Here is a 25,611-nt window from a genome sequence, read left to right as displayed (position 1 = left end):
CAAGTCCCTTCCATTCTTCAATAGATAAATCTATTGTCTCCTTTAGTGTGTAGACCTCTGTAGACAAAATAGTGTTCCATTTCTGCAGTTTCCCAGGCGATAAAAAGTCCTATTCAAATTTGATGCCCAGCAATACTTGTAGTGTCCCACAGCTCCTCTAGAGGGATTATAATAACTCAGTTTCCTTCCCGATCACACCCAACAGTCAAAGTAACTTATTATTCCTTGTTTTAAACAATTTATATCCAATTTGTAACAAATGTGACCAGCAAAGTCCTCGTAACAAAGTTCTCTTTTTGTTCTTCCGCTTTGACAGCTCCTTTAACAGCTGTCAAAACCTCTATTTCTCCTCTCCCGGCGCTCTTACAGATCGCTCCCGGGGTTTCCGGGGGGGGGGGGGTTGCATTTTAATTCACATTCCACTTTTCTCCTCCAGCCCAGTCTTATAATTTTCCATCGCGAAGTTAATAACTTTATCAAAAAAAGGTTGCACTCGATCTTAGTTGTCAAATCCTTTGCTTTAGCTCCTCTACAACAGGGGGGAGGCTAAGCAGGTGGGAGGTTTAAGTAGGAGACATTCTGACAGCTTGTTTCATACTGGCCGCTCTGTTCCCTTCTCAATTTGGGCTTTGCTGATTTGTTGCTGTTATTTTGGCAGGCAAACTCACAACACTTAACACAGCTGAAGCCTGCCTACTAAAAAGCAAAAGGAGAGGCCTGTCTTTCTAGTTATAAACTTTAAACTGACCTTTGTAGTTCAGAAGGCAAACTAAAATTTTAACCTGAATAGAGGCTTTCCCCCATCTCTGAGGGATGAGCTGCCCTCATCCCTCAGCGGAGAGAACTGATATCTGCTGATTTGATAATGAAATACACTGACAAAATTAAGCTTATGGACTGAATAGACTGCTGTCCAGCATGGCAAACGCATAAACTGTGCAGTTAGATATACCATTATTTTTTATTCAACAATACGCATTGCATTCAATAAAACTGCATGAGCAGACAGATATATTAACTCCTCAGGTGTGTCCACCCAGCTTACCTGTTGCTGGCCTTGTTGTGCCTGTGACGCAGCCTGTTGATTGGCTGTGTTGTTTGCTGCAGCTGCTGCTTGCTGCTGAAACAAGTTGGCTGGATACACTCCCCAAGGAACTCCATAATACTGAGGAGGGACCACTGCTGGCCCTAACAAAACGGAAAAAATGGCTTTACACGCAAATATTTACAGTCTCTCCTCAAAAGCCTCGAGATCAGTGCTAACTCTGTTGTGTGAAAACCACACGTATAAACAAACCCAGTATCCTATGCCAAAAAGGGAATCTCTGCACACATACCTGAAAGCAGAACTCCTCCCCCAGGACAGATTTTCCCCCTTCCTCCCTGTAAATATTCCAAGAGGACCATTCTCACCCTCTGATCAGAAGAGGGAGGAAAAGAATTACCCTCCCGCAGAGAGATAAGCAAGCACAGCAAAGAGACAAATAAGAAGGGGTATACCAAGAGTGGAAGAGCTACCATTTAGCTAACACCTTTCTTCCTATATATAAAAAACAGCCTACACCACTTAATATATTGGAAACAATTCTCTTCTGCACAGGGGCAGGAGCCCTAAAGAGCCATCCCTGTAAGAACTAACAAACATGTTACTTCACTCATCTTCAGTACAGTGGTACCTCCGGTTGCGGATGGAATCCGTTCCAGAGCTCTGATCAGATCCAGGTTTCTGCAACCGGAGGGACAGCTTCTGCGTATGCATGCAGCATGGTAGAGTGCTTCTGAGCATGCATGCGCAGTGAGCATGCCACTGTCTGTTCGACAGTGGAATTTGCTGCCAAGGAGTGTGGTGGAGTCTCCTTCTTTTGAGGTCTTTAAGCAGAGGCTTGACAACCATATGTCAGGAGTGCTCTGATGGTGCTTCCTGCTTGGCAGGGGGTTGGACTCGATGGCCCTTGTGGTCTCTTCCAACTCTATGATTCTATGAAACACTTCTGGGGTTGCCGCTTTCACAATCCAAAATTTACGTTACCTGAGGGTAACGTAAGCCAAGGTGCTACTGTGTATCTGAATTGGAAGTGCAACACAGAACCCCAACAATTCAGATAGCGGCAAGCGTCCCATGATCGTCTCCTCTCAGAGTTACACAAGCTCCAGAACTCATGTAACGTGAGTGAGGAAAGAACTGGAGAACTGGATGTGGGATATAGCAGACATGCAAAAACCGTTAACAGAACAACCTGTGGTCCAAAGACGGTGGTAGTGTACAAACAGAGCTCTACTAAATCCTACAGAACCTCTCATATCATTTGATTATCATCACAATTTTTTAAAAAATCACTCCTAAACAAGAGCATTTTAAAAATGTTCATGCTCTCTCATGGCTGTGGTACTATGAAAATTAGCTATTTGACATATCTTCTAAACTATTTGGATCATGCATGCATGGACTCAAAGTGCTAGGAAGTACAATCAGCCTTGCAATCTGCCACAATGCTTTATTCGCACCCAGCATACCAATTCCCCCAGGCAGCAAAACCATGCCTTAAGGTAGCTATTTAAGCTTCTAAGAAGGGGCAGATTTGCACATCCATGAGAGACTGTTGCCATCACAGTTTGCCATCTCCTCATCCTTTAAGGGCTACTAGCTATTCAAGCCAGAATAAAGTCAGAGTCAAGTGTATAGTATACAGTGGTACCTTGGTTCTCGAACTGAATCCATTCCAGGAGTCTGTTCAACTCCCAAAACAGTTCAAGAACCAAGGCGCGGCTACAAGAGCTTCCTGCACTCAACTGGAAGCCACATCGGACGTTCAGCTTCCGAAAAACGCTCACAAACCAGAAAACTTACTTCCGGGTTTGCGGCATTTAGGAGCCAATTTGTTTGACAACTAAGCCGTTTGAGAACCAAGGCACCACTGTATATCTACTCCCACTTCTCAGTCGTACCTCAGAAGTTGAACAGAATCCGTTCCAGAAGTCCGTTCGCCTTCTGAAACATTTGAAAACCAAGACGTGGCTTCTGACTCTGAATCAGAAGCCACAGAAGCCCAGTCGGATGTTCAGCTTCCAAAAGAACATTCAAAAATTGGAACGACTCCAAAGGCATTCAGGAGCCGAGGTATGACTGTATTTCATCCTTGTGCATTTTTGATGGTTTGTGCCCAAACACTAAAGTTTTCAAATTTCTAGAGAAAAAGAGATTGTTGTAATTAACTTGAGGGATGGTAGTTTCTTACCTGCTAATGTAGCTGCTGCAGCTAAGCCTGCTGCCGTGTATGGGTCAGCACCCGGTGGAGCAGCACTGATAATGTATGGGTTTGGCACAAAAGCAGCTGGAGCCAAGCCTGCCGAAAATACACCTGTTACAGTAACAAAAAGTTCAATTTCACCAAAAACAAGACACCACACAAACACCCACCCACACCATTACATCATTCAAACTGTAAACGCATTAGCTTTAGAAATTTATGCCAACTGTTCTTGAAGAGGCTTCAAAAGGTAATTAAGACTAAAGTATCTCTCACTTCTCTCATTAACTGTCAGGTTCATGCTCTACTTTAAGAAACGTTCATACCATAGTCCCAAGTTAGTGCTGCCATTTCTATAAAACTAAATTTATAAAACCAAATACATTTTTTAAATGTATCACACTGCCAGAACAGCAGCTTTTTAAATTATTACTATACCTTTAGAACTTCACTTTTAAGCAATGAAAATTCCAAGTTTGTCAAAAGGTCTGCCCAAATTAGCAAGCTTTTAATTAAAAGAAAAGCAGCAATCATACATTGCCAGTTTTTTAAACTTGAAATTTAAGTAAATAAACTTGGGAAAATGTCTCACCTATGTGTGGTTGCTGTGCCGCTGCCAATGCATATTGTTGCTGCTGAGCTGCTGTTAACTGCTGGACAGTGAGAGGGTTAGTCCTCTGAAAAAGCTAAGAACAACAATTTAAACCTTTAATTTTAGCAACAATCCCACATCAGAATTTAAAAACCAACTGTGTGTAGATGCATTCACAGGATTGTCCAAGATCCATAGTACTATGCATGAAGTTTAAATTCAGGTGTAATTCATTCTTAAGCAATATCACGGCAGAATTACACATTATAATAAGCATGGGACTACAGTAAAAAAAAAAGAAAAATAGGCAGCTCTGTGTTGCAAGCTTCTGATCTTTTACTGTTAACATGCAGTCAAATATAGCCATGTCCTAAGGTTATCACATTTTTAGCTTCCCTACCAGCCAATGATGCAGAACTGATGTTGGGAACTAACCATGACTCCAGGACATAGGTAAGAACGTGGGAATAAATCTCTACAAAGCTGCAATTTTCAGTGGCAGCCTGTGATTGCCAGAATGTTGTAGTTCCACTTTTTAATGTGGCTGTATAAAAACACTAACCTGCTGCTGTGAATTGTAATCAAAGAGTCCCACAGTAGCTCCTGAAGAGTCCATTTGTACCTGATTTCCAGGATAATCAAACTGCAGAGAATCAAGACCCACTTGTTCCATAGCATCCAAATTCTGAGATTCAGAGTTTGAAAATTCTTCCACCAGTGGCTTGTGGGTTGCAGGATTAGGAAGGGAAGCCAATCCTTCAGCAGCGCTTGGGTTCGGCCCCAGACGCTCAGTTACTTCAGTTGGGGAGGCTTGCCGACTTCCAGGAGTACGACTGCTTAGGAAAAGAATGCAAAATAGATGTCAGCTTCATTGCTTAAACAACAGCATTTGTGAAAATGCTTATTTAATTAGTATCAGCTGTAGTTGCCTGATCTAGGGGAAACAGCATACAGCTGGGCTGAATAGCGTTAGCAGAACAGTTTGAAATGCTGGGATTATGTTTGGAAACGAAAAGAATTAGTCTCTATAACAGCAAGCTCAGGTGGTTAACTACAGAAACAGCCCAATGAGGACTGATGGCCTTCAGGAGCCAGAGAATGTTAAAAGTCAACCAGAAAAGAAAGCTGGGAATAGGAGAGAGTGAATTGAGCCCATATTGTAGCACTCCTGTCAGAAAGGATACTCTGCAACATTTTGTTGCAGGATGCTCTTATCACTACTGTATCTGCAGTGAATGGACAAATCTTGTGGACAGAACAGAGTGGTCTAATGGGGGGGGGGACTCCATTTAACACGGAAAGCAACAAGTGCAGATGGTAGAGAGAACGTAGAGGGGGAGATTAAGAAGAGCTATTCTATCAGCTCTGCTGAAAAGTCAACTCCACCCTATTTTTCTTGCTCTTCAACTGTCATCCAGCAACAGCCACTCCACCAGACTGCAGTATAGAGAGAGAGACTGTAATCAAGGCCTCTTCATCTGTTCACCTGGAAGACCACTGGCAGCCCTGTTTAGGGAAGTTTTTAATGTTTGACGTTTTATCATGTTTTTAATATTCTGCAGGGAGCAGCCTAGAGTGGCTGGGGAAACCCAGCCAGATGGGCGGGGTATTATTATTATTATTATTATTATTATTATTATTATTAATTATTCTAGTTGTCATCAGCCACCCACCCAAAAGAGCTTCCTGCATAACCCCTTCTTGCCCTTTTCAACATACAGAGGCCAAGTAGACCCTGGCAAAAGCTGTCCCTGCTCCAATAGGTCTCTAGCTTAAAAGAACAGAACTCAAACCTCCTCTATGTCGCTCCAGATGTGCCTAAACCTCTTACTCATTTCCCCACTGGAGATCAAGAACGTGCTCACCTTGGAGCTTGGGTTCTTTTAGATCCTTACATTGCCCCAGATATATTGCAAAGTTTTTGACACTGCTGGTAAAGCTGCCTCACCCGCCTAGAAATTTCCTTCAGCCAGTGCACACACATCAGAAGGCAACTGAGGCTCTTGGGACATGGTAAAGAATCCTGTCAATTACATACGAGTGAAGATCTAAACACATCAAATGCGTGAAGAGGGGGAAAGAGAGGCAGGCCAGCAGCAAGAGTGATCGTGGCTGGGGAGCATTAAATAGAAAGATCTGGATAGACAACTTGTGTGCACAAACCAAAGCAAAGCAGAACAGGGGATCAGTCAAGCATATTGCCACAGAGTAGACATGCTGGTGGCCCACGTAGAAGGATCGTTGAACAGGGAGCGGCCAAAATCATACCCACAAACTTCTAATACAGTAGTCAAACAAGCCAAAGTGAAATATGGAGACAGGCTCTCCTATGTCCCCCAGCCATTTATTTGGCTCGCCAAGCATCTATGATGGCTTTAAGACAACCTTAGAACAGCAAAGCCTTTCGACTTGTTTTATAGCCTACACAAATAGAACTTTAAACTATTTAAAGATGACCTGTCTATTTAAGGTGAATTCACAGAGAGAGAGAGAGAGAGAGAGAGAGAGAGGGAGGGTGCATGCAAGAGGCTGAATATTATGCAAAATAGGAAGGTAGGACTTGAATCATCCATATGAAAATGAAACTCAGAATTTTTATTTCTTAAAAAATATACTTTGTATCTTTAGAAAAATGTAAATGCCTACTTAAAATCTTTGCAGTCAGCATCCATTCCATTTGGCAAACCTCTGCCATTTATTTTAGTAACATCATCATCATCATCTCCTTGTTTAAGATCTCTGTTTTTGTCCTCCTCAAATGGAGAAGCCTTGCCTTTCTGGTCTCCTTTCTCAGGTCCATCTGTTTCAGCTTCTCTAGTGCCCTGAAGAAAAGAATGTTTGATTCTGAATTTGACAAAATGCAAGAGCACCACCACAAAACAATCTAATTCTATGTTATACTGCACACTGATTCATATAACACTCAATAATATACCTTGATTGAGGAAGTTTCAGTCTTATACAAAACAAGCTGATGCATGAAAGCAAACTGCTGGGATAAACAGAAAGAACTGCTGGGCTTACCTGCAAAAATTATTTTCCTTTCAATGAATTTTTTTTTATATATCTCAGGTGGGATGTGAGCTCCCTCTAGCATCTGAGGACAGGATTACAGTTGAATCAGAGTTTTGCTCCCAATTGGCTAGGCCCCACAAGTTTCACAACTGTCCAAGTTGCATCCACCCAACATAAGAAACAAGTAACACCACAAAGAAACAAACTATTTTTCTCTGGTTGTATTAGGAAATATTTTCAACTATTGCCTAATGATCCCTGGGATGGAACTTGCCTCTTTCAAGCTGCCACATAATGGGTCAACTCTTTCATCAAGCTATCCACACATTCCTGGTCAGTTACTGCCAGTATAGAGTCCAGACCCCATGAGTGTATAGGTGAGATTCTTTGCTCTGGCAAAATGTTCTATTCAGCTGCAATCCTGCCTCCAAGCATTAGAGGAAGCTCAAATCCAACCTGAGAGCATCTTCACTCAAAGGAAAAAGTCCAACTTTTGCTAAAGCAGTGTAGCCCTATTCGTCCGTGGAAGAGCTGGTGATCTAAGAGAATCCCGTACACACAGAGGCAAGGAAATTTTCGCTGATTCACCTTCTGCCTTCTCCCACCTGTAGCCTCCTCCCACAAGGTTCAATAAGGTCTTCTGCCAACCTTTCAAAACTGATTTGGGAGAGGGGGACAAGCAGGAGAAAATTGGTAAAAATCAACTCCCCTCATAGAATCTCTGTATCTAACCCACTGTCATGAAGCTGTGGGATGAAACTTATTTTCATACCTATTATTTTTTCATTACTGACTGTTCTCCGTAAATATGGAAGTGTTAAATAAAATACAACTTTCAGCTGAATACGAATAAAAATGACAAATAGTTTATACCCTGGTGAACACATAAAATCTTAGGAGTTCATCTAGTCCAGCCCCCTGCAATGCATGAATCTCAGCTAAACATCCATAACAGATGGCCATCCAACCTCTGCTTAAAAACCTCCAAGGAAGGAGAGTCCACCACCTCCCAAGGGAGCCTGTTCCATATGTGTAAAGTGTCCCATATGGAGTTTCTAAACACAGCTATTATTTGGAAGTAAATCATAAAGATTTCAATGAAACTGAATTTCATACAAGCAAAGACTCATGCGGTTATGCATACACAATTCTTGTCTACATATATGCTCAAATGCCCTACAGGAAATAATCATGTTAACACAAAACACTGCTTCCCACAGGTCAGAATGGGAACCAAAGTTTGCTAGTCCAACTTCTTATTAATACTGATTTGGAACCAGTGCGGTCTAATGGGGGATCCAGCTTAGGATGGTCTAATATTTTGTTGATGTAACCAAGTTACTTACAAAAGCTCCTTTTCTAAATCGGGAGTCCAATTTATCCGCTGGAGAAGAACTTAACACATATTCTACCATGCTCACGCCAAGGCCACCACTCTCTGATCGAGGAGACAAGACAGCATTCACTTCACTGTTTCCATGAAAAACATGTCCAGGCTTTCTCTGAACCATAATAGGCTGAGACATAGAGTGGTCTGTTTAAAAAAAAAACAAAAACAAAAATGTTACTTGCATGAATACATATAAAGTTTTTAAATACTCAAGTTAATGACACTTTGTTCAGTGAGCTTCTTTAGATCCCTAAAGCATAATGAGTGTGATTCCTTCCCCCAGTAATTTCTTTCCCAAGTGATTTCTGACCATAAGTTCCTTAAATGCACATCACTTACGAGGTGCTCCCCAGGCAGTTTCTCTCCATTCATCACCAAGGAATATGCCTTTTTGTCCATCCTTTGCTGGATCATCTGGTTCCCAAAATTTTTTGGCAGGTAGCAGCTATTTAAAAAGGATATACCACAGTTAAAACTGGTTAATTTTCAGTTTATTTGTAAACTGGTGCTGACACAAACCTGTGGAACAGGCATGCTTTGCTTAACAGGAGGTGTTTAGGAGAGTGAAGCAGTGGTATAGCCCATTATAAGTGAACCTTGCTAAATTTAGTACTAGCATGCATTAGTACATAAAACTTTAGAAAAAGGATGGGAAACCTGCGGTCCTCCAGATGTAGTTCAGCTACAACTCCCATTATCTCTGACCTAGTGGCCTAGTCTGATGAGAGTCAAACAGGGTCATAGATTCCCACTTTACATAGTTTGTAATTAAGACTTCAACCCTATCTCCAGGTACCTGATTTAATAACATCTAAATTAAACAGGACAAAATGCACAGAACTGCAGCATTACAGGTTAGTTCCTTACCTATCCAAACTGAAATACATTTTAATGAAAATCAAACCAGAAACATGTCTAATACGTATTACACTTCAGCACCAGTATACATGCCTGATACCTGCTACTTTAGGGCCATGGAGAATGTAACACCTATAAAAAGCTCCAAAAAAATAAAGATGCACTGGTCCCTTCAGCCAAGGCTGCTTCCGAAGGATTCTTTTCCATTCAGACATAAAACTTGTTTGTACAAAGTGATCTATGCTACTCTTTGTCAGGTGCAATTCTTATAAAAATCTTGCTACTCTCAGTCTTAAAAAGTGTTATACACAAATGGCTGCAATTCTCAGCATCCACTCATTAAAAGTATGTAAACTGATCTGGCTTTCAGGCAATATTTGAAATTCAGTTAGCATCTTTTTCTATATAGACCTGGGGTTTCCAAGTAACTAATTCAAAAAGGGTGGGGTGGGATGATTTGATCACCCTGGATGAATCTAAACTGCTAGCACTCAACACGCAGCCCTTTCCAAGCAAGTCTCTAAAATCAAAAGTCAGAGACATGGGGCAGCAGTAAACTTATGAGTCCTGTCAGCAGAAGCTGTGCGACAGGACTACATTTGCACAATAGGGTTTTCTCCCCTCCTTCCCCAAACGTGGCTGGGGGGGGGGGGGTGTCAAAACAATCACTTTAGCACAACACTGAATTCCTTACACTGAGCTTTATTTAGCATTATCATTCTGTATAGACATGAGGTTTCCAAGTTACTAATTCTAAATCCAGGAAAATATGTCAGCTATTTCAATACATTAAAATGTTCCGGTTTAAAGAAAAAATACTTGCTGGAACCCTGTGCATGTGTCCAACTGAAACAGATGCCATTCTGCATAATATAAGCAATGTTTGCTTTCTCTGAGTGCTTGCCAATATTAACAGTACCTCATTTAAAACTGATATACCTCTACCCAGTAATTTTCACGTAAGCATTCCAATGAACTGAGGAAGAGCTCTAGGTTCGTTTAAAAGTGTAGAACAGGAAGCAAAAGGTGAAGATATTAGTACACTTTAGTATTTCACCTTTGCCACAAGCACCAGAATATTTGGAGACATGGTACTATGATTTCGGATCTTGAAAACTGTGGCTTGAAGAACTCAAGTTACTGATAGCTTTGAACACTAGCTTGACACACAGAATCAATCCTTCATCAGATGATGAACTTTCTAGAAAAACTCAGTCTTGGCAACGCATTCTCTCCCACAATGTATGTGCTATTTGTATTAAGGCTTTCGTGCCGAAAGTACAATGCAAGACTCAAAGTGTACTTGCATAAAAGGTGACTTGAAAATTCCTCCAACAACAGAAGATACATATCCTAAATTGTGGTTCTTTTAAGTGATGCCAAGATTAACAGAGCGGTGATTTATAAATTCTTGCGACAATCCATTCTATACATTTCAATTAAAGTTATTTACCTCTCCCATTCCCCGAGATTCTAGTGCAAGAGCTTGAAACTCATGATTCATTTCATCCACAGAGCGAACCTGGAGAAAATAAAAATAAAAATTAGATTTCACTTGAAAGCTATGTGTTATATTTTTAAAATTTAGAAGTAGTTTCCAAATTGTTATGCCCCTGTTCACTATGCCCCATTTTTTATTAATTGAACTTCCTTGGTTGAAGAGAAACAGACAATTCTCTTGAATATTCACTTGGTGAATGAAAAGAACTATGAAAAATATTTGAAAGTACATTATTTAGTCACCATGAACTGCTGGTATAATACCCAAATAAGTAAAACTGATGTGATAAACTTCCTAAGTAATTTATTTCAGGCAGTTAATAAGCACTCTTAAAAAGGAAAAGTTTACAAGAACAAATAAGATGAACCTTACAACAATAAGAAATGCCTTGATAAAAACAAAAAACACCGAAAACATGATTTATCATCTCTCCCACAACCCAAGCATGCCTTAAATATATTAACTAATATAAATAATCATAGTACATTTTAAATCCCTTGTTTGCATCCATTTGTATCCTTCTACAACCAAAAATAGCCATTCAATTTTCAGAAGAGTCTTTGAAACCATACCTAGCTTTGCAAATATGCTAGCAGTTTTACTACTGCACCACTAGAGTGCAAGAGGAGGGGCAGCAAATTTGCCTGTCCTCCTATTTCCAGCAGCCTTTCTCAACCTGTGGGTCCCCAGATGTTGTTGAACTACAACTCCCATCACCCCTAGCTAGCAAGGCCAGAGCTCAGGGATGATGGGAGTTGTAGTCCAACAACATCTGGGGACTAACAGGTTGAGAACCGCTGCTTGCAGCCTTCCCCAATCCCCAGCACAACCTTCCAGGCTGTTCTGAACAGTTCTCCCAACACCCTGACACCCTGGAGCAGATTTTCAGAGGGAAAGTAGGGAAAGCTGCTGTAAATTGCCTCCTTCCTATTCCATTAGTACAGGCGTCCAATGGATCAAAAGCTCTTCCACTAACCAAACAGCACAACTGGATTCAACTTACTGGCTACCTCTGTGACATTCAAATGTTAAGGAACATCAGTGAGCAGATATATATTATTTTAAAAGCAAGGACCCAAGACTCAAAACTCTGCTGATTAAGTAAATTTACTACTGGGTTTAAATGTTACGCAAATCAAATCAATGTTTTATAATCAAATTGTTGCATTATTAGTGTATTTTCAAAACACCAAATTAAATTCGGAGTTAACAATAATCAACAAAAAAAAAATAAGTCTAAAACCAGAATGCCTACAATTGCCTGTGTAATGAAAATTAAAACCTGAATACACTGATTCTCATTAAAAAGCATTTTAGTAAAGTAGTCATCTTCTATTCTATCATTATAGCAAACCTGCTGCCCAGTCATGCAAAAAATACTGGTTACTGTTGCTGTTGCTATTATAACACAACATAGAGTTAATGTCATCATTTTGAACTTTGAGCTCCAGGTGAAAATGCTGACAGTGCCCCCACTACTAGCTTGGAGAACAATGGGCACAGAGAACTTAAATCAAAATCTGAAGGAGACATGGGCTCTATTGTCCATTTCCAGAGCAGAAACTCCACCTCTTGAGATAAGGAACTGGATCTCTAGTTGATGTCTCTGGTTGAGCCCCAAAATATGGTGAAGAAGGATACTGATTTATATTGCTCGACCGGCAAACACCAAGACATGTAAAGGATTTGCTACAATGATGAAGGAATCAGAACTGAGCTAAAGAAAGGAAAGCATGTGTTCAAAGGACAACCCTATATGAGGTGCAAGAGAACAGATCATAAAGTTAGCTCCTGAAACAAAGAAGCTAGAAGGAGGATGACATGACATGAGTAACATTAGGAGAAGTCTTTAAAAGATAATCAACACAGAGTGCTGCCTTTTCTCTTCATAAAGAGCAAATCTGAACTGCTAAGATCCACTAGCTGTTTGATCTACCCATCTCTAAACAAGTGCAAGTTGCCGGTTGTGGTTTGTTGATGAATACCATAACACCCTGTATGCAAGGCAGTGAAAGCACCCTTTTCAATATTTACAATTGGAAAATGTAATTTACACGTTGACCTAACACAAGCTGCACAGCAGTATGCTCTTGTTCAACGTTCCAGGCAGCCAGCCATGCCTTCCCCGAGATACTCCATTCCACTCTCCCTACTCCATTGTTTTTCCCTTCTCAGGCAGAAAGATTTAGCATTCTGTGCCAGCCACGCATGCTCCATCCCACTGTGTTAAGGCTTTTTGTACTTCTGCAAAGTTCAGAGTTCGCCTGAGCATGCCAATACCTCTCTTAGTCACTACTGGTGCTGTCTTGGCTACATAGGCAACAGAACTTGATGAATGAGTTCGCTATTAGTATACAGGAACAGGGTTACATACAAAAATATTGCAGTGCAACTGCTGGAACCCACCTCATGGTCAAGCGTGGATATCTATCTAATCATCATCATCATCTACTGGAAGAAACAATTACAGCACCCTAGTTTGTAACTAAGTAACTTTACACTAATGACGAACATAATCCAAACTTTCTAGCTGTGCAACCCACATGATTTCCCTAGAGTTTGCATAGGTTTAGACACTTGGGAGCAAATTTTGAGATTCAGGATTACTGTTTAGAGCCATGCATGGACACTTCATTTGAAGACTTTACAGAAGCACTGGCTATATTACTGGGCAGAATTTTTGATTATTTTTTTTTAACTTGTGAAGCATGGTCAACACTGTCCACACATTCTAATTTTTACTTGATGATGTGTCATTAACACAACTTTCAAAATCAGATTTTTTATCCTGGTTTTACATAAAAGCATGTTTTAACATAGGGGTTAGATAGAGGTTCATAATTTGCTTTATGGGTGACAGCCAACATTATTCACCCTCACAGAAGACCCACTTAAATCACAAAACTAATGTTGACTTATCATTCTACGTTTACTGCATCCAAGACAGACATGAACTCTGAAAACTAACTACAGTGGTACCTTGGTTTGCAACCGCTTTGGATTACAACCGTTTTGGATTACAGCCACGTCAAACCCAGAAGTGTGTGTCCCTTTTTTTGGATTACAACCCATTTTTTTATTATTACAGTGGTACCTCGGATTAAGTACTTAATTCGTTCCGGAGGTCCATTCTTAACCTGAAACTGTTCTTAACCTGAAGCACTTTAGCTAATGGGGCCTCCCGCTGCTGCCGCACCGCCAGAGCACGATTTCTGTTGTCATCCTGAAGCAAAGTTCTTAACCCAAGGTACTACTTCTGGGTTAGCGGAGTCTGTAACCTGAAGCATATGTAACCTGAAGCATATGTAACCTGAGGTACCACTGTACAACCAAACTGGGGGGGGGGGAGGCCCCATTGGCGAAAGCACACCTTAGGTTACAACCTGCTTTGGCTTTCAACGGGACCTTCGGAATGGATTATGGATGTAAACCAAGGTACCACTGTACAATGCTAGGACCTAGCTCAATAAAAAAAATAAGAGCACTAAACAGATCCATGCAAGAAAGTATGTTTTACCCCAGACTACATTCACCTTTATATAGTAAAAACAACAAATATTAAAAATAATGAACTTTTCTTAACTTTGTTAGGAAAAATCAGAGCAAGACAAAACCTTTTAAAATCAAGGATTCTTAGAAAGACTGCATTCCAAAGGTATGCATCAGTATGCAGAAAAAAAATTATTTGACAAGTCAATTATTTCACTCTTTGTCTTCTCTTGAAACACTAAATTCAGAATCAACTTTGTGTCCTTGGTTACCATGTCATGTCCCAGAAAGCATGGTGCCTTTTGCACTCTCTTTATTCTAAATATTTCCAGCATTCTGCAAGATACAAACAATTTGCATACCAAAGGAAAAGCCAAAAGCATGCTACAGTAATGAGAATAAATAGGAAGTGTGATCTGCAGGACTATAGAACAGTAATTCATTCTATCTGCTAAGCTTACTTAAGCAACCAGAGAGCTGGTGAGGAACCTTAGAGCCAAGGCTGGAATGTGGCCCCTCTACTTGACTCTTGGAGATCTCCCCAGGAAACCTCACCAGTTCCACTTCACACCAAACATTTCTGCCTAACTGGAATGTGTCCTTGAACTCCAATGCTGCCTTTTGCTTCTCTGGATGGAGGACAGAGCACTGTGTCAAGCACCTTACCTCCTGTGCAAGGGCAAAATGTACATTTATTGCTCTACATACTTTTGCCTCAAGACACGCCCACCACTGAAAAATGGCCCTCGGAATTTTGTCTACAAGGGAATATGATCCTAGAGAACAATCAATTCTGATCTCTATAAAGCTCTTCATAGGAAATAATTTATACAAGATGTCCTATTCAGAAGTGTAGCTGTTCATGCGGCCATAGATGTTTCTGCAGGAACCACACAATTACAATGGAAAAAACAATTTCCTCTACAGCAAGAAAGTTGAAGGTGAGTACCCCTGAGTTATCGAGCCATTACAGACCTATCAGGTATTAGCAAAGAAACTCTTTTAGGAGTATAATCCTGAATTTAAAGAAAAAAATTATTCACATCTTGAGTAGGTAAACTCAAAGCAGCAGCAGCAAGCTGTACTTGAATTGTTCCAGAGACTAAAGGAATCTCTCTAAAATGCCAACTACAATAAACAAGGCATGCTGAAACAAAGTACAAGAAAGGGTGGCATTCAACTAAGTTTTATGCAGGTACAGCCACTGAATTTAATGAACATGACTAAAGGTAAATTCAGAGTTCAGTGTACAGATCATGTGGCTGTAGTCTACATGTTATGCTGTACCACAGGTGTAGCAGGTCTGTGGCTCTCCAGACTACGTTTCCAACATCCTCAGTCAGTATAGCCGATGGTCAGGGATGATGGGAGTAGGCCCAACAATATGTGGAGGGTTCCCTACCCCTACTGTACACATAAAATTCTAAATAAAAATGTCAGTCCAACTTACAGACATCAGGGTAGGCAGATGCAACCCCAGATGTGGCATCACGAGTCTCCAAAGCATTAGAAAAATAACATTCAACAGGATGCAATATTGTGTACAATAAGATTATAATGTAGGTGTTATTACTGAGATTCAGTGAACCAGCAACAGTTAGCCATGGCTAAGTAACATGCAATGGAAATTAATCATGATCAATTTATTCTGTACTGAATGTAGGATATAAGTGTAACAGGCAAGATTACATGCAAAATTCATTTTTAATTTCATCCTGTCACTTTTCTTTGATTTGTCAAGATGAACCACTTGGTACCACCTATCCACCTGCCATGAAATCTAATACTTTAAAAACTACTAAAAGTATCCCGGAGGGGGAAAATACTAGGTATTTTCATATTAATGTGTATCACGCCTTAAGCCAGTTACACTGAGAAGTTTAACTTCCAACAGCCATGATTAAATGCTGTGCTTATGATAAATTAACCTATACATATCTTTCTGAAAGATATGAGTTAAAGGGGGGGAAACTATAAGCAAAACACAAATAAGCTACCTACCGAATGATCTACATGAATGCTATCTCCTGTGGGCCGACGGTGCTTACTGAAGTAGCCACTCAGTTGCTCACCAGCCTGCCTCTGGAAGACATATCCAACTGTGGCATCATCCTGAGACCATCCACTGAAGGGTACCTGGACACTGGAAGCACCTGACACTGCAGATGTAGGGATGGAGTGAGGATTGGTTCCACCTGAATTGGGCCCTGAAGTTGTTCCACCTACTGTTCCAGCTGAGGTAACCCCTTGTTCAACCCCTCTGGTTTCCTGACCAATGTTCACATGCATCATTCCTCTGGTCTCCTGCCAGGACACTTCATTCATACCTAGGAGGACACATGTAATTTCATACCATGTAGATACCTAAAAAGAAAAAGGATTGATAACGTAAAAGGCTTTCCACAGAAGGAGCGTAAAATATGCAGTTCTTATAATTAGGATTTCAAAGCTAAAAATCCAAACTATAAGGAACAGGGAGTTTGCTCTGAAACACTGGCTTCTCTTTGGAAGCCCAACACAAAAGTCTGACGTTACCCTAGAAACAGGTATAGGCAAACTCTGCCCGCCATGTTTTTGGGACTACAACTCCCATCACCCCTAGCTAACAGGACCAGTGGTCAGGAATGATGGGAATTGTAGTCTCAAAAAATGGAGGGACAACTTTGCCTATGCGTGCCCTAGAATATGTATGGTAATATACTAAAAATGTTCTAATCCAGCTGCCTGTCAATCTTCTAACCAATGCTTTTTGGTGGGGGTACTTAAGGGTATGTAGTACCAACCTTTTTTTCCTAGAAGAAAAGCACTAATTAAAAGTGCGGCACTTACTGTAACAACTTCGTGGTGAGTACCGGTACCTTTTTCTAGAAGAAAAGCACTGCTTTTAACTATTCTTCCAACAAGCCATACCTTTCAAATCAGGAACTCAAAGTAGTTACTCATTCACCATGTATCAATAAATGAAAATTAAACCTCGCTCTCCTCTCTGCATAGGAGCCTAAAAGCACTAAAGGATTGGCATGCCAGTCAACTACAGTGGTACCTCAGGTTAAGAACTTAATTCGTTCCGGAGGTCCGTTCTTAACCTGAAACTGTTCTTAACCTGAAGGACCATTTTAGCTAATGGGGCCTCCCGCTGCTGCTGCGCCACCGCCGTGCGATTTCTGTTCTTATCCTGAAGCAAAGTTCTTAACCCGAGGTACTATTTCTGGGTTAGCGGAGTCTGTAACCTGAAGCGTATGTAACCTGAAGAACCACTGTACTGACCTTGGTTACATAGTTCATAAAGCCGTAACACTGATGAATTGGTCTGCTGCCTACTTAGTGCAACAACAAACAGGCTTCTGCAACAAATGTCGTTGCTTTATTTGTTTCGAATTATTTTCTTTTTAATTTTGTAACTATAGTCTGTTCAAAGATAAAAGTCAAGAAGTGGGCTGTATTCAAAGCAGCAGAGTTTCATTGATGCAGCGGCACTTCTATTTCCACTCCCCACACCACGCTACAAAAAAACTACTTTGAAGAGTCTTTTCTATCAAGTAACCATTAGGATTAACAAAAGCTGTGGAAACTACCAATTTATGACTAATCTCATTGCATGCAAATTATTTCACCACTAAAAGTTCCATCCTATTTTGGCAGACCTCTTGCCGAGTTGTTCCTACCATCAAGAAATTTCTACTCATGTTAAACTGAAATCTACCCTCCTGTAACTTAAGTCCATTATAGTTAGTTCTGTACTATAGGACAGCAGAAAACAAATAAACATACCCTGTTATTTCAACTTTTCTTCAAAGGACATTTTCTTATCTTCCTAACCACCTCTAAGCCCATTACAATTTGTTTACATCCATCTTCAAATGCAGTGCCCAAGACTGGAGGATTACAAATGAGGTCAGAATAAAGTGCAGCCACTTCAAGACTTGGAAATTATAGTTCTATTAAAACAGCCTAAAAATAGCATCAGCCTTTTTTGCATCCCCACATGTTGACTTGTGTTTAGCTTGTGATCAAATACAATCCTGAAATCCATTTCACATGCATTATCCTCAAGTCTGGGACTCAATATTCTGCACTTGCTTATTTGATCTTTTGTGTAATAGCAAAATTTTGCATTGGTTTCTGTTGATTTTCCTGGAAAGTCTCAGTCCAGATTCACATTTATTCTGAATTTTATTCCTTTCCTCTGTGGTGTCACCTATCCCTACCAGTAGGGTTACCTACTGCAAATATGATCAGGATCCTTCTACCTGTTCATCTAAGTCACTGCTGTTTAAGTTTCATAAAATGTTGACGAGTTTCGATTTCATAAAATGTTTAGGTTTCATTAAAATGTAGTCGAGTACCAGGACTGAGCTCTCACTCAAAATTCTCTCTCCAGTTTTTTCTGGCACGGAGTACTCAAGAGACTAGTTTTCCAACAATATCATTATCTAACTCACATTTACCCAGTTTCCTAACTAAAATGTAACGAGAAAAATATACATTACATCCAGTTTTCCAACACCCTTTAAGCTAATAAAGAGAAAAATGCAGTTTGTGTGGCAGAATTTATTGTTAAACCTATGCCACCTTCTACAAACCACTACATTATTAACAAGGCACTTACTAGTTAATGGCTTTATAATTTACTCTAATATCTTCCCTGATATCAAATTCAGACTGGTTTGTGGTTTCCTAGATTCTCTTCTCCAACCACCCCTTTCTTAAACTGTCTCAATCTCCAGGATTTTGGCAACTCGCGTTATTAGAATTTATCAAATATGGCAGAAAGAAGTTCTAAGAGTGCATCAACAAATTATTTTATTAGTCCATGATGCAATTATCTTACCCAGATCACGGTTCAACTGGCCCAACATTTTGTCCCCAACAATGGCCATCACATGATCCTGGGAAAACTCACAAGCGGGGCATGACAACAAGCAGCTCCTGCAAGCTCAACCCAGCCACCAGCCCCTATTGTTTGTCACCTAGAACCTAGAACTTAAATGTTGGTAGTTATTTTGGGCTAAACCATGTCTTTTCATGCTACATTAACAAACCTACCCTCCTTCCACTTCCCCATCCTCCTAACGCAAAGCCAAGAGGCGTTGGGAAGCTTTTGCTTCCATTTTTAGCTCATTTCAACTGTCAACTAGTGTCATTCTAACTAGGAACTGTAGTTACCATTATCTATTGTCGTAGTTTAAACAATTCAGCTTCACAAACTACAGTGTAAAGTTGGCTTATTTTAACCTAACTCCACATTGTTAAGAGTTTGAAGAAAGGAAGAGGAAATGCACACGTGTGGAAGGGGGCTCAGCTTGTTCACATAGCACTAAACAAGGGCTAGTGCTAAATCCATTACTAGGATCAGCTTACCCATTGAGTTTTTATCACAACTATTGTACTTTCCATTCAAGTGTTGAAGACTACTTGTTTCTGTTTGCATTGTCTCAAGTTCTTTTCCAGAAGGGAGCAGTGTCACCTACTCAAGGAAAACACTCATTCCCAAATGCAGGCAAGCCTCTCCACTGGCAAAGCCCAGGCACTAGAATCCAAGCACTGTTACTGCCGGCCACTCAAGCACTTTTGCCTTATCAGATCACAGCACAGATATATGAAGCTGACTGAACTGTCATTGCACACAAGAGTTCCACTACAATCCAAATGGGTTTATTGCCAGAGTCACTGAAATCTCTCACCTCCACAGAGAATTGGAAGGCCAGGAAAGAGTACTGGCAGAACACTGAACTGGCACCGCTCAGCTTTCTTGTTTCCTCAAAACACCTACTACTTGTGTGCCCAGCTCAGGGTGTTCCAGCTACAGGCTGCTTGCCTATTATTATCTCCACAGGTCCTCTCCCAATGGAACAAGACCTACCAACACACAGTACCACAAAGGAGATCCATGTCATTATGGTCAACCGTAAGCAGGATGCTCCCAGCTGTTCCTCTATGGTATGTTTTCCAAGCAGGCTCCTCACAGGTTATGTGCGAAAGTTATGTCAAAAGTGAATATATTCCTAAATGGAGTGTCTTAAAGGTGCTAGTGCTATGACTTTCCCATGTGCATTGTTCCTTTCTTATTCGGGACTGGTAGCTAGGGACACCTTTTCCATCCCCAGATGCAATCTAGCTTCAGCTGGACTCAGGGTGGGACACATAGCTTGTTACTACCAGTGGCCAGAGCCAGAGACCCTCTACTCTCTGATCAATCAGGTTCCCAGAACTGCAAGAGGACATGCCACTCAGGGTGCACTGTGGGGTAAGTGCTGATACAAGGGTGTATAGAAGCACCCAGTTTAGAGGGTGAAAGCATCAGTCAAAAGGTGTACGGGACTATTCGGTGCTCATGCATATTGGTTCAGATGTTCCTGAATGTCAAAGTCCCTTTCCTTTTCTAGTGATACCTGGATTTGAACACAATATCTCCTGCATGTGAAATTTCAGCTGCTTTTCCAGGGCTCCTCTTGCAACCGACAGGAACCTGGTGTTCATAACTGGGTCTTGACACTGGCAGCCCAATGATATCTGTTTCCTGCCTGCTGGCTGACCAGGCAGGCACTGTTCTGTAATTTTTGAAGAACTGCCTCAATTTGAAGGAGCTTCCTCTTGTGTCTGTATCATGACTGTTGCTAGACAAAGCATGTAAATAGTGAGGGAGCCATTTTCTCCCCTATCCCCACCTGGAGCTACTGCTCCAATCTCCTGTTTCCCAACCCCATGTGACAGGAGTGAAAAACCTGTGGCCTTCAAGATGATGTTGGACTGCAACTCCAAATAATCCCTGACCACTTGTTGCACTGACTGGGTCCGATGGAAGTTGCAGTCCAACAACATCTGGAAAGTCAAATCTCCCACCACTGCCCAATGCAGTGAATTGCTGCAGATGTCTGCTATCAGTGTGTGGTTGTGGCATACCATGGTTTCTGTCTTGGTTCCTCCTATTCTCCCTTTGGCAAATATTTATTTTCTCCCACAGTGTGTCTTGAATCCTGGGAGCGAGGAGGGACATGATCTCCTGCCAATGGGACAATGCAGGTACTATACTCAGCAGCCTGTCCTTCATTCCCCTTGTGTGTGGTTAAATGCAATTATTTTGAGCAGTATGCAACATAATGAGACCCAAACACCTGCCTGAGGAATGGTGACATCAGTGTGTATGGGTTGGTAGAAGACTGTCCTGAGACATGTATCACCATCAGTGCACTGACTCCCTCAATCATAAGAGTGGTATGGGGGTCAATACTACAACACCCATGATTAGTGGATACTGGCAATATTGCCATAGACAAAATATTGCTCAATTGTATGTTATTCCATGGTGCATTTTCCAGAGCAGTTTTTTCCTCTCTCATGTATGGGGCTGACCCCATGTAAGATGCAACGGTAGCTGCACCAACATAGCAATGACTGCTCACTCTCACTCCCCAGCATGAGAGGCATATAGGATCACACCCTGAAAATAGTTTTTCAATGTGGACTAGAGAATATGCCATGTTTCCTATAAAGCTTAATCCAGAAAACAGCAAGCATGAGGATGTTTCCACAAGAGGCCTTTCCCACTCTATTCCAAAAAAGCCATTTCCCAGACTGAGAACAGTATGCAACAATACAAGTGAACACTGGTACAATGTGGCAATTCCATGCTATTGTGGATGGTTCCTAATGAGGCTTTCTGAGATTTCAAAGGAAGATGGAAGTCCTTTTGCTTGAGCATCCTTATACTTAAGCTTCTCCACATATATCGGTGTTAAGTTTAGGAAACATCTACAGAGACATTAAGTGCCACCCATCTAGTTCAGATGTTTATGGAACAAAGTAGAGAACCTTTGGACTATGGGCCAATCTTGGCCAGTGAGGCCATTTTGCCCAAACCAAACCTACCAATTTACATTATTTATGACATCACATAATGGGCAGAGATAATTTCTAGATCAAGAAGGCATTTGCTAAAACAAAGAAAACAAACATCCGTTTTAGCAGAGGATTTCACTGCAAACACGTTCCCTGCTAAAACAAAGGCTCCTCCACTCTCCATTTTTGCAGGAAATTCCTCCCCCGCTGAGAGGGGAGAAAACAGTCCATTGTAGGCATGGCCTGCCCATTTCAAAGTTGCTGCAGCAACAGTAAAATTTTAGGCTCTTGGTGCTGTTTGCTTTGCCCCTGGACAGACAGGCTGCTCCTCAAGTGTGTAGTATGAACTGTTCCCTTTCTTGCTGCTCATTTCTGAATAGTTGCTTTTGCCTTCTGCATACTGTGCATTCCTTGGGGCAGCCAGTCAGTTGGCACTCTCTCACTCTTGCCTCTCGGTGTGCACCAGAAGCAGGAAGGACTCAAAAAGTATGCATATGTATTTGGGATGGAAATTAGAAAAGCACCCAGGTAAGCTCCTTTCAGTCTCTTCCATTGTTTCCTGTGGCAAAGTAGTGGGAAGAAGGCACAAAGGTTCCTTCATTCCAGGAGCTGAAATGTTAGAGGCCTTCTGAGAAAGCCGCCTCACTGTCTCCAGAATATTTTTTTTTTTTTTTTTTTTTGCATATAGGTCATAAACCCCTTTCTGATTCAGCAGCACCTTGCAAGTTGTTTTGAAGTCTGTACTTCAAAGCACCTTGAACATGACCTCATCATGACATTTGATTGAGAGGTGGGTGGCCCCACCCACCTGTCAAATTTGTCCCACAGGGTTGATTCTGATAAGGATCTGTCCCATGGAGCCAAAAAGATTCACCACCTGCCAGAGAATCAAAGCTATTTATTTATTTTAAAATATTTCTTTTAAACTCTGGAATTTTACCTTCCTATACAGTATCACTGATCTGGAATTGGGAGGAAAAGTATTCTCAAAACTCATTACAGTGTTAAATACACTAGAACATATGCTTGTTTATCATGCTTAATAAAAATGAACAGGCTGTCAATTAGCCCTCCTCAATATACAACAGAAATATATAATGCACTGATAGGTCTGAAAAGTTGCATGCTCCAATATAATTTGCTACAGAGGAAGTCAACACTTAAACTCACATACCCTACCTAAAAAAACTGTTTCCTTAAAGACTAAAAGGGGGGAAACGCTGTATGTGAAACCACATTTACCAGAATGTATAATCAAATGTCAGTTACTCATTTCATGCAAACTGCTTCCTCACACAGATACTATATTTACATTTTTTCCTAAGGCACATTATTCAAATCTTCTACTGAACAAGAGAAAATCTGCCTGTATGACCACCACGTGTCTTGCATATCCGACTCTTTCCCTTTTTTCTACTCAGCATCCTACCATACCTCCAATAACCAAACTTGTTCACAGTTCCCCCACACTAGTTCCTGTTTTGCTCACTTCTCTTGCGGCCTTCACCACACTTCTTGCTGATCCTCCCACAGAGACGTGCTAAGTTTTTCTTCCCCAGACACCAAAATAAGTTCACCTCACAAATTCTCCCTAACTAGACTAATTTCCAAGTCACCATGTTCCAGATTCCCTGTTGTATCTCTTTGGCTGGCCTTTCAACAAATCCCAAGGACTCACACTTTAAGCCACATGGATGCTTCCAGCAGACCCAAACACCTTCTCAAGTGTCTTCCAATCAAGAGAATCCCATCAATTTGTAACCTATTTCCTCACCTGGAATCATGTGTACACTATATAAGGGGCATCCAGACCCTTTCTTCTACAGGGGGAACTGACAATAGGCATCAAACCAACAACCCACAGAACCAGGATTACTATGTCAATGAATGTTTTAAGACATACTGTGCAATAAGTCTACAATAAGTCTTTGCACACCCTCCCCTAGAGCCAGTGTAACAGAAGAATGTTCCTGTTTACCATCTCCACTTCTTTAGTTGCCATTTCCCTTCTGTGCACCCTTTTGTTACATCTCTCTCCTTTCTCAGGTTACCAATCCATCAAATACAGTCCCCTGGCTGGAAGGGACCAACACCACAACAAGCACCCATCCACAATACCCACTTTCCGTAAAACACCCCACGGTTCAGAGCCTCCTCGCTACTACCTTAGTCCCACAGCAGAAGGCTCACCAAATTAGGCTGAGCGTGTCAGACCAGTTTCTGCAGGCAACGATTTAACCTTTTTGCTTCGTGCTCTTTGCTGTGGTTAACAGTCCTTTGGCTGGCACCTCCAAAAAAAAACCCTCTCGCCTCTTTGCAGCCCCACAATAGCAGGCCTTCAAACACGATTGGGGGGGGGGGCAAAGCTACACAAACCCTATTCATTCCCCTAACCCCTCTCTGTTATAGAGGAGAAACTGAAATCCTTCTCCCCCACCCAAAAACAGGGGGGGAAATCCCTCTAACAACCCCCCCCCTCTTTCACAACACACTGCCCCACCCACTTCCAAAATTATCTTTCTCGCCTGTCCCGCGCTCCCCGCTTGGCAGAGACGAAGCAAAACGAGACGTTTTAAAACGGAGAGGGCGAAACAAAACAAGCAGGAGACGCGGCTGCCCGGATCAGGACACGGCAGCCCGCCCGCCGTGCAGACGTCGTCCTCAGCACCATATTGACTCCTTCCTCTCTTTGCTTCCAAGCAAGCAAGCAAGGAAGCAAGCAAGCACCACACCCACACAGGCGCCCTCCTTTCTTCTTCTCCTCCTCCTCCTCTCTCCCCACCCCGCTTTTCCCTATGGCTTCCCCGCCGCCTCCAGCAGCGAGGGGCCTGCCCGACGGGCCTAGTGCTCGCCAACACAAAGGGAGGGCCGGAGAAAGAGGTTGGTGTGTGTGGGGGGGTGGAGACAGAGGGCACCGAAGACGTGCGCTCAGGCCCGGAGCAGCTGCAGCAGCGGCCTCTTCTCCGGGTCTGTCTGCCTGTCTTTCTCCCCCCCCCCCACCCCAAAGAAAATACTCCAATCCCCGGGTCTGAAACAATAGGACGTGGGTGAGCGACCGTGCGGCGGGCGAGGATAATAATGGACTCGCCCTCCTGCTCCTCCCTCAATCGCGCTCCCCCTCCCCCGCCGTTCCATGGGCCGTTCCATCCCCTCCCCCACCCACCTCATCCCATCGCCTCAGCAGCCGAATACTCACGGGCTAGTGTGCCTGTAACGGACACACGGGGGGGGGCGGGCTCCCTCCTCCTCCTCTTCCTCCTCCTCCTCCTTCCTCCGGGTACACCTTCACCTATAATTACCCAACCACCCCGTCGCCTTCCCGCCTCCCCCTCCTCCTCCTCCCCCCGCCGCCGCCGTCGTGGTCCCTCCCCCTCCTCCACCCTCGCCGCCGTGAGGGAGACTCACAACAACATGGCGAGCGACTGAGAGAAAGAGAGGGACGGGCATAGACAGCAGCAACGGCGGCGGCAACGGCAACGCGCTACGGCGCATGCGCGCCGCCGGCCCGTCCGTCCGTCGACGCCGGGAGGGAGGGAGGGAGGGAGGGAAGGAGGAAAGGGAGCGTATCGGGAGCCGCGTGCGTCGCCGCCCAACGTGCGCGGCGCGCGCTTTGCGCCTGCGCACAAGGCGCGAGAGAGGAGGAGGAACGGCTTCCCAAGCACAAAGGCATTGTAAAGCC

At 42.3% G+C, this 25,611-nt stretch overlaps 1 protein-coding gene across 17 annotated transcripts in view; it reads right to left on the bottom strand.

Moving 5' to 3' along the window:
- PUM2 (pumilio RNA binding family member 2) overlaps positions 1 to 25,356 on the bottom strand; it is a 61,205-nt gene extending 35,849 nt beyond the window's left edge. For 2 of the 17 annotated variants that reach the window (XM_079969683.1, XM_079969684.1), the window contains exons 1-9: positions 16,095 to 16,450; positions 10,557 to 10,625; positions 8,585 to 8,690; positions 8,202 to 8,389; positions 6,487 to 6,662; positions 4,403 to 4,676; positions 3,841 to 3,934; positions 3,237 to 3,344; positions 1,046 to 1,188 (exon numbers count right to left, since the gene is read on the bottom strand). In XM_079969683.1, coding sequence (XP_079825809.1) covers positions 1,046 to 1,188; positions 3,237 to 3,344; positions 3,841 to 3,934; positions 4,403 to 4,676; positions 6,487 to 6,662; positions 8,202 to 8,389; positions 8,585 to 8,690; positions 10,557 to 10,625; positions 16,095 to 16,418 — 1,482 coding nt within the window. In that variant the 5' untranslated portion in view covers positions 16,419 to 16,450. Of the gene's footprint in view, positions 1 to 1,045; positions 1,189 to 3,236; positions 3,360 to 3,840; positions 3,935 to 4,402; positions 4,677 to 6,486; positions 6,663 to 8,201; positions 8,390 to 8,584; positions 8,691 to 10,556; positions 10,626 to 16,094; positions 16,458 to 25,128; positions 25,286 to 25,337 lie in introns of those variants that run through there. The other 15 variants (XM_079969696.1, XM_079969688.1, XM_079969685.1 and 12 more) reach the window with 14 other exon arrangements.
- Positions 25,357 to 25,611: the final 255 nt, after the last annotated feature.

The sequence above is a fragment of the Podarcis cretensis genome (genome assembly GCF_951804945.1).
Source record: "Podarcis cretensis genome assembly, chromosome: 3".
NCBI lineage: Eukaryota > Metazoa > Chordata > Lepidosauria > Squamata > Lacertidae > Podarcis > Podarcis cretensis.
This window is presented reverse-complemented; position numbering and strand designations above follow the sequence as displayed.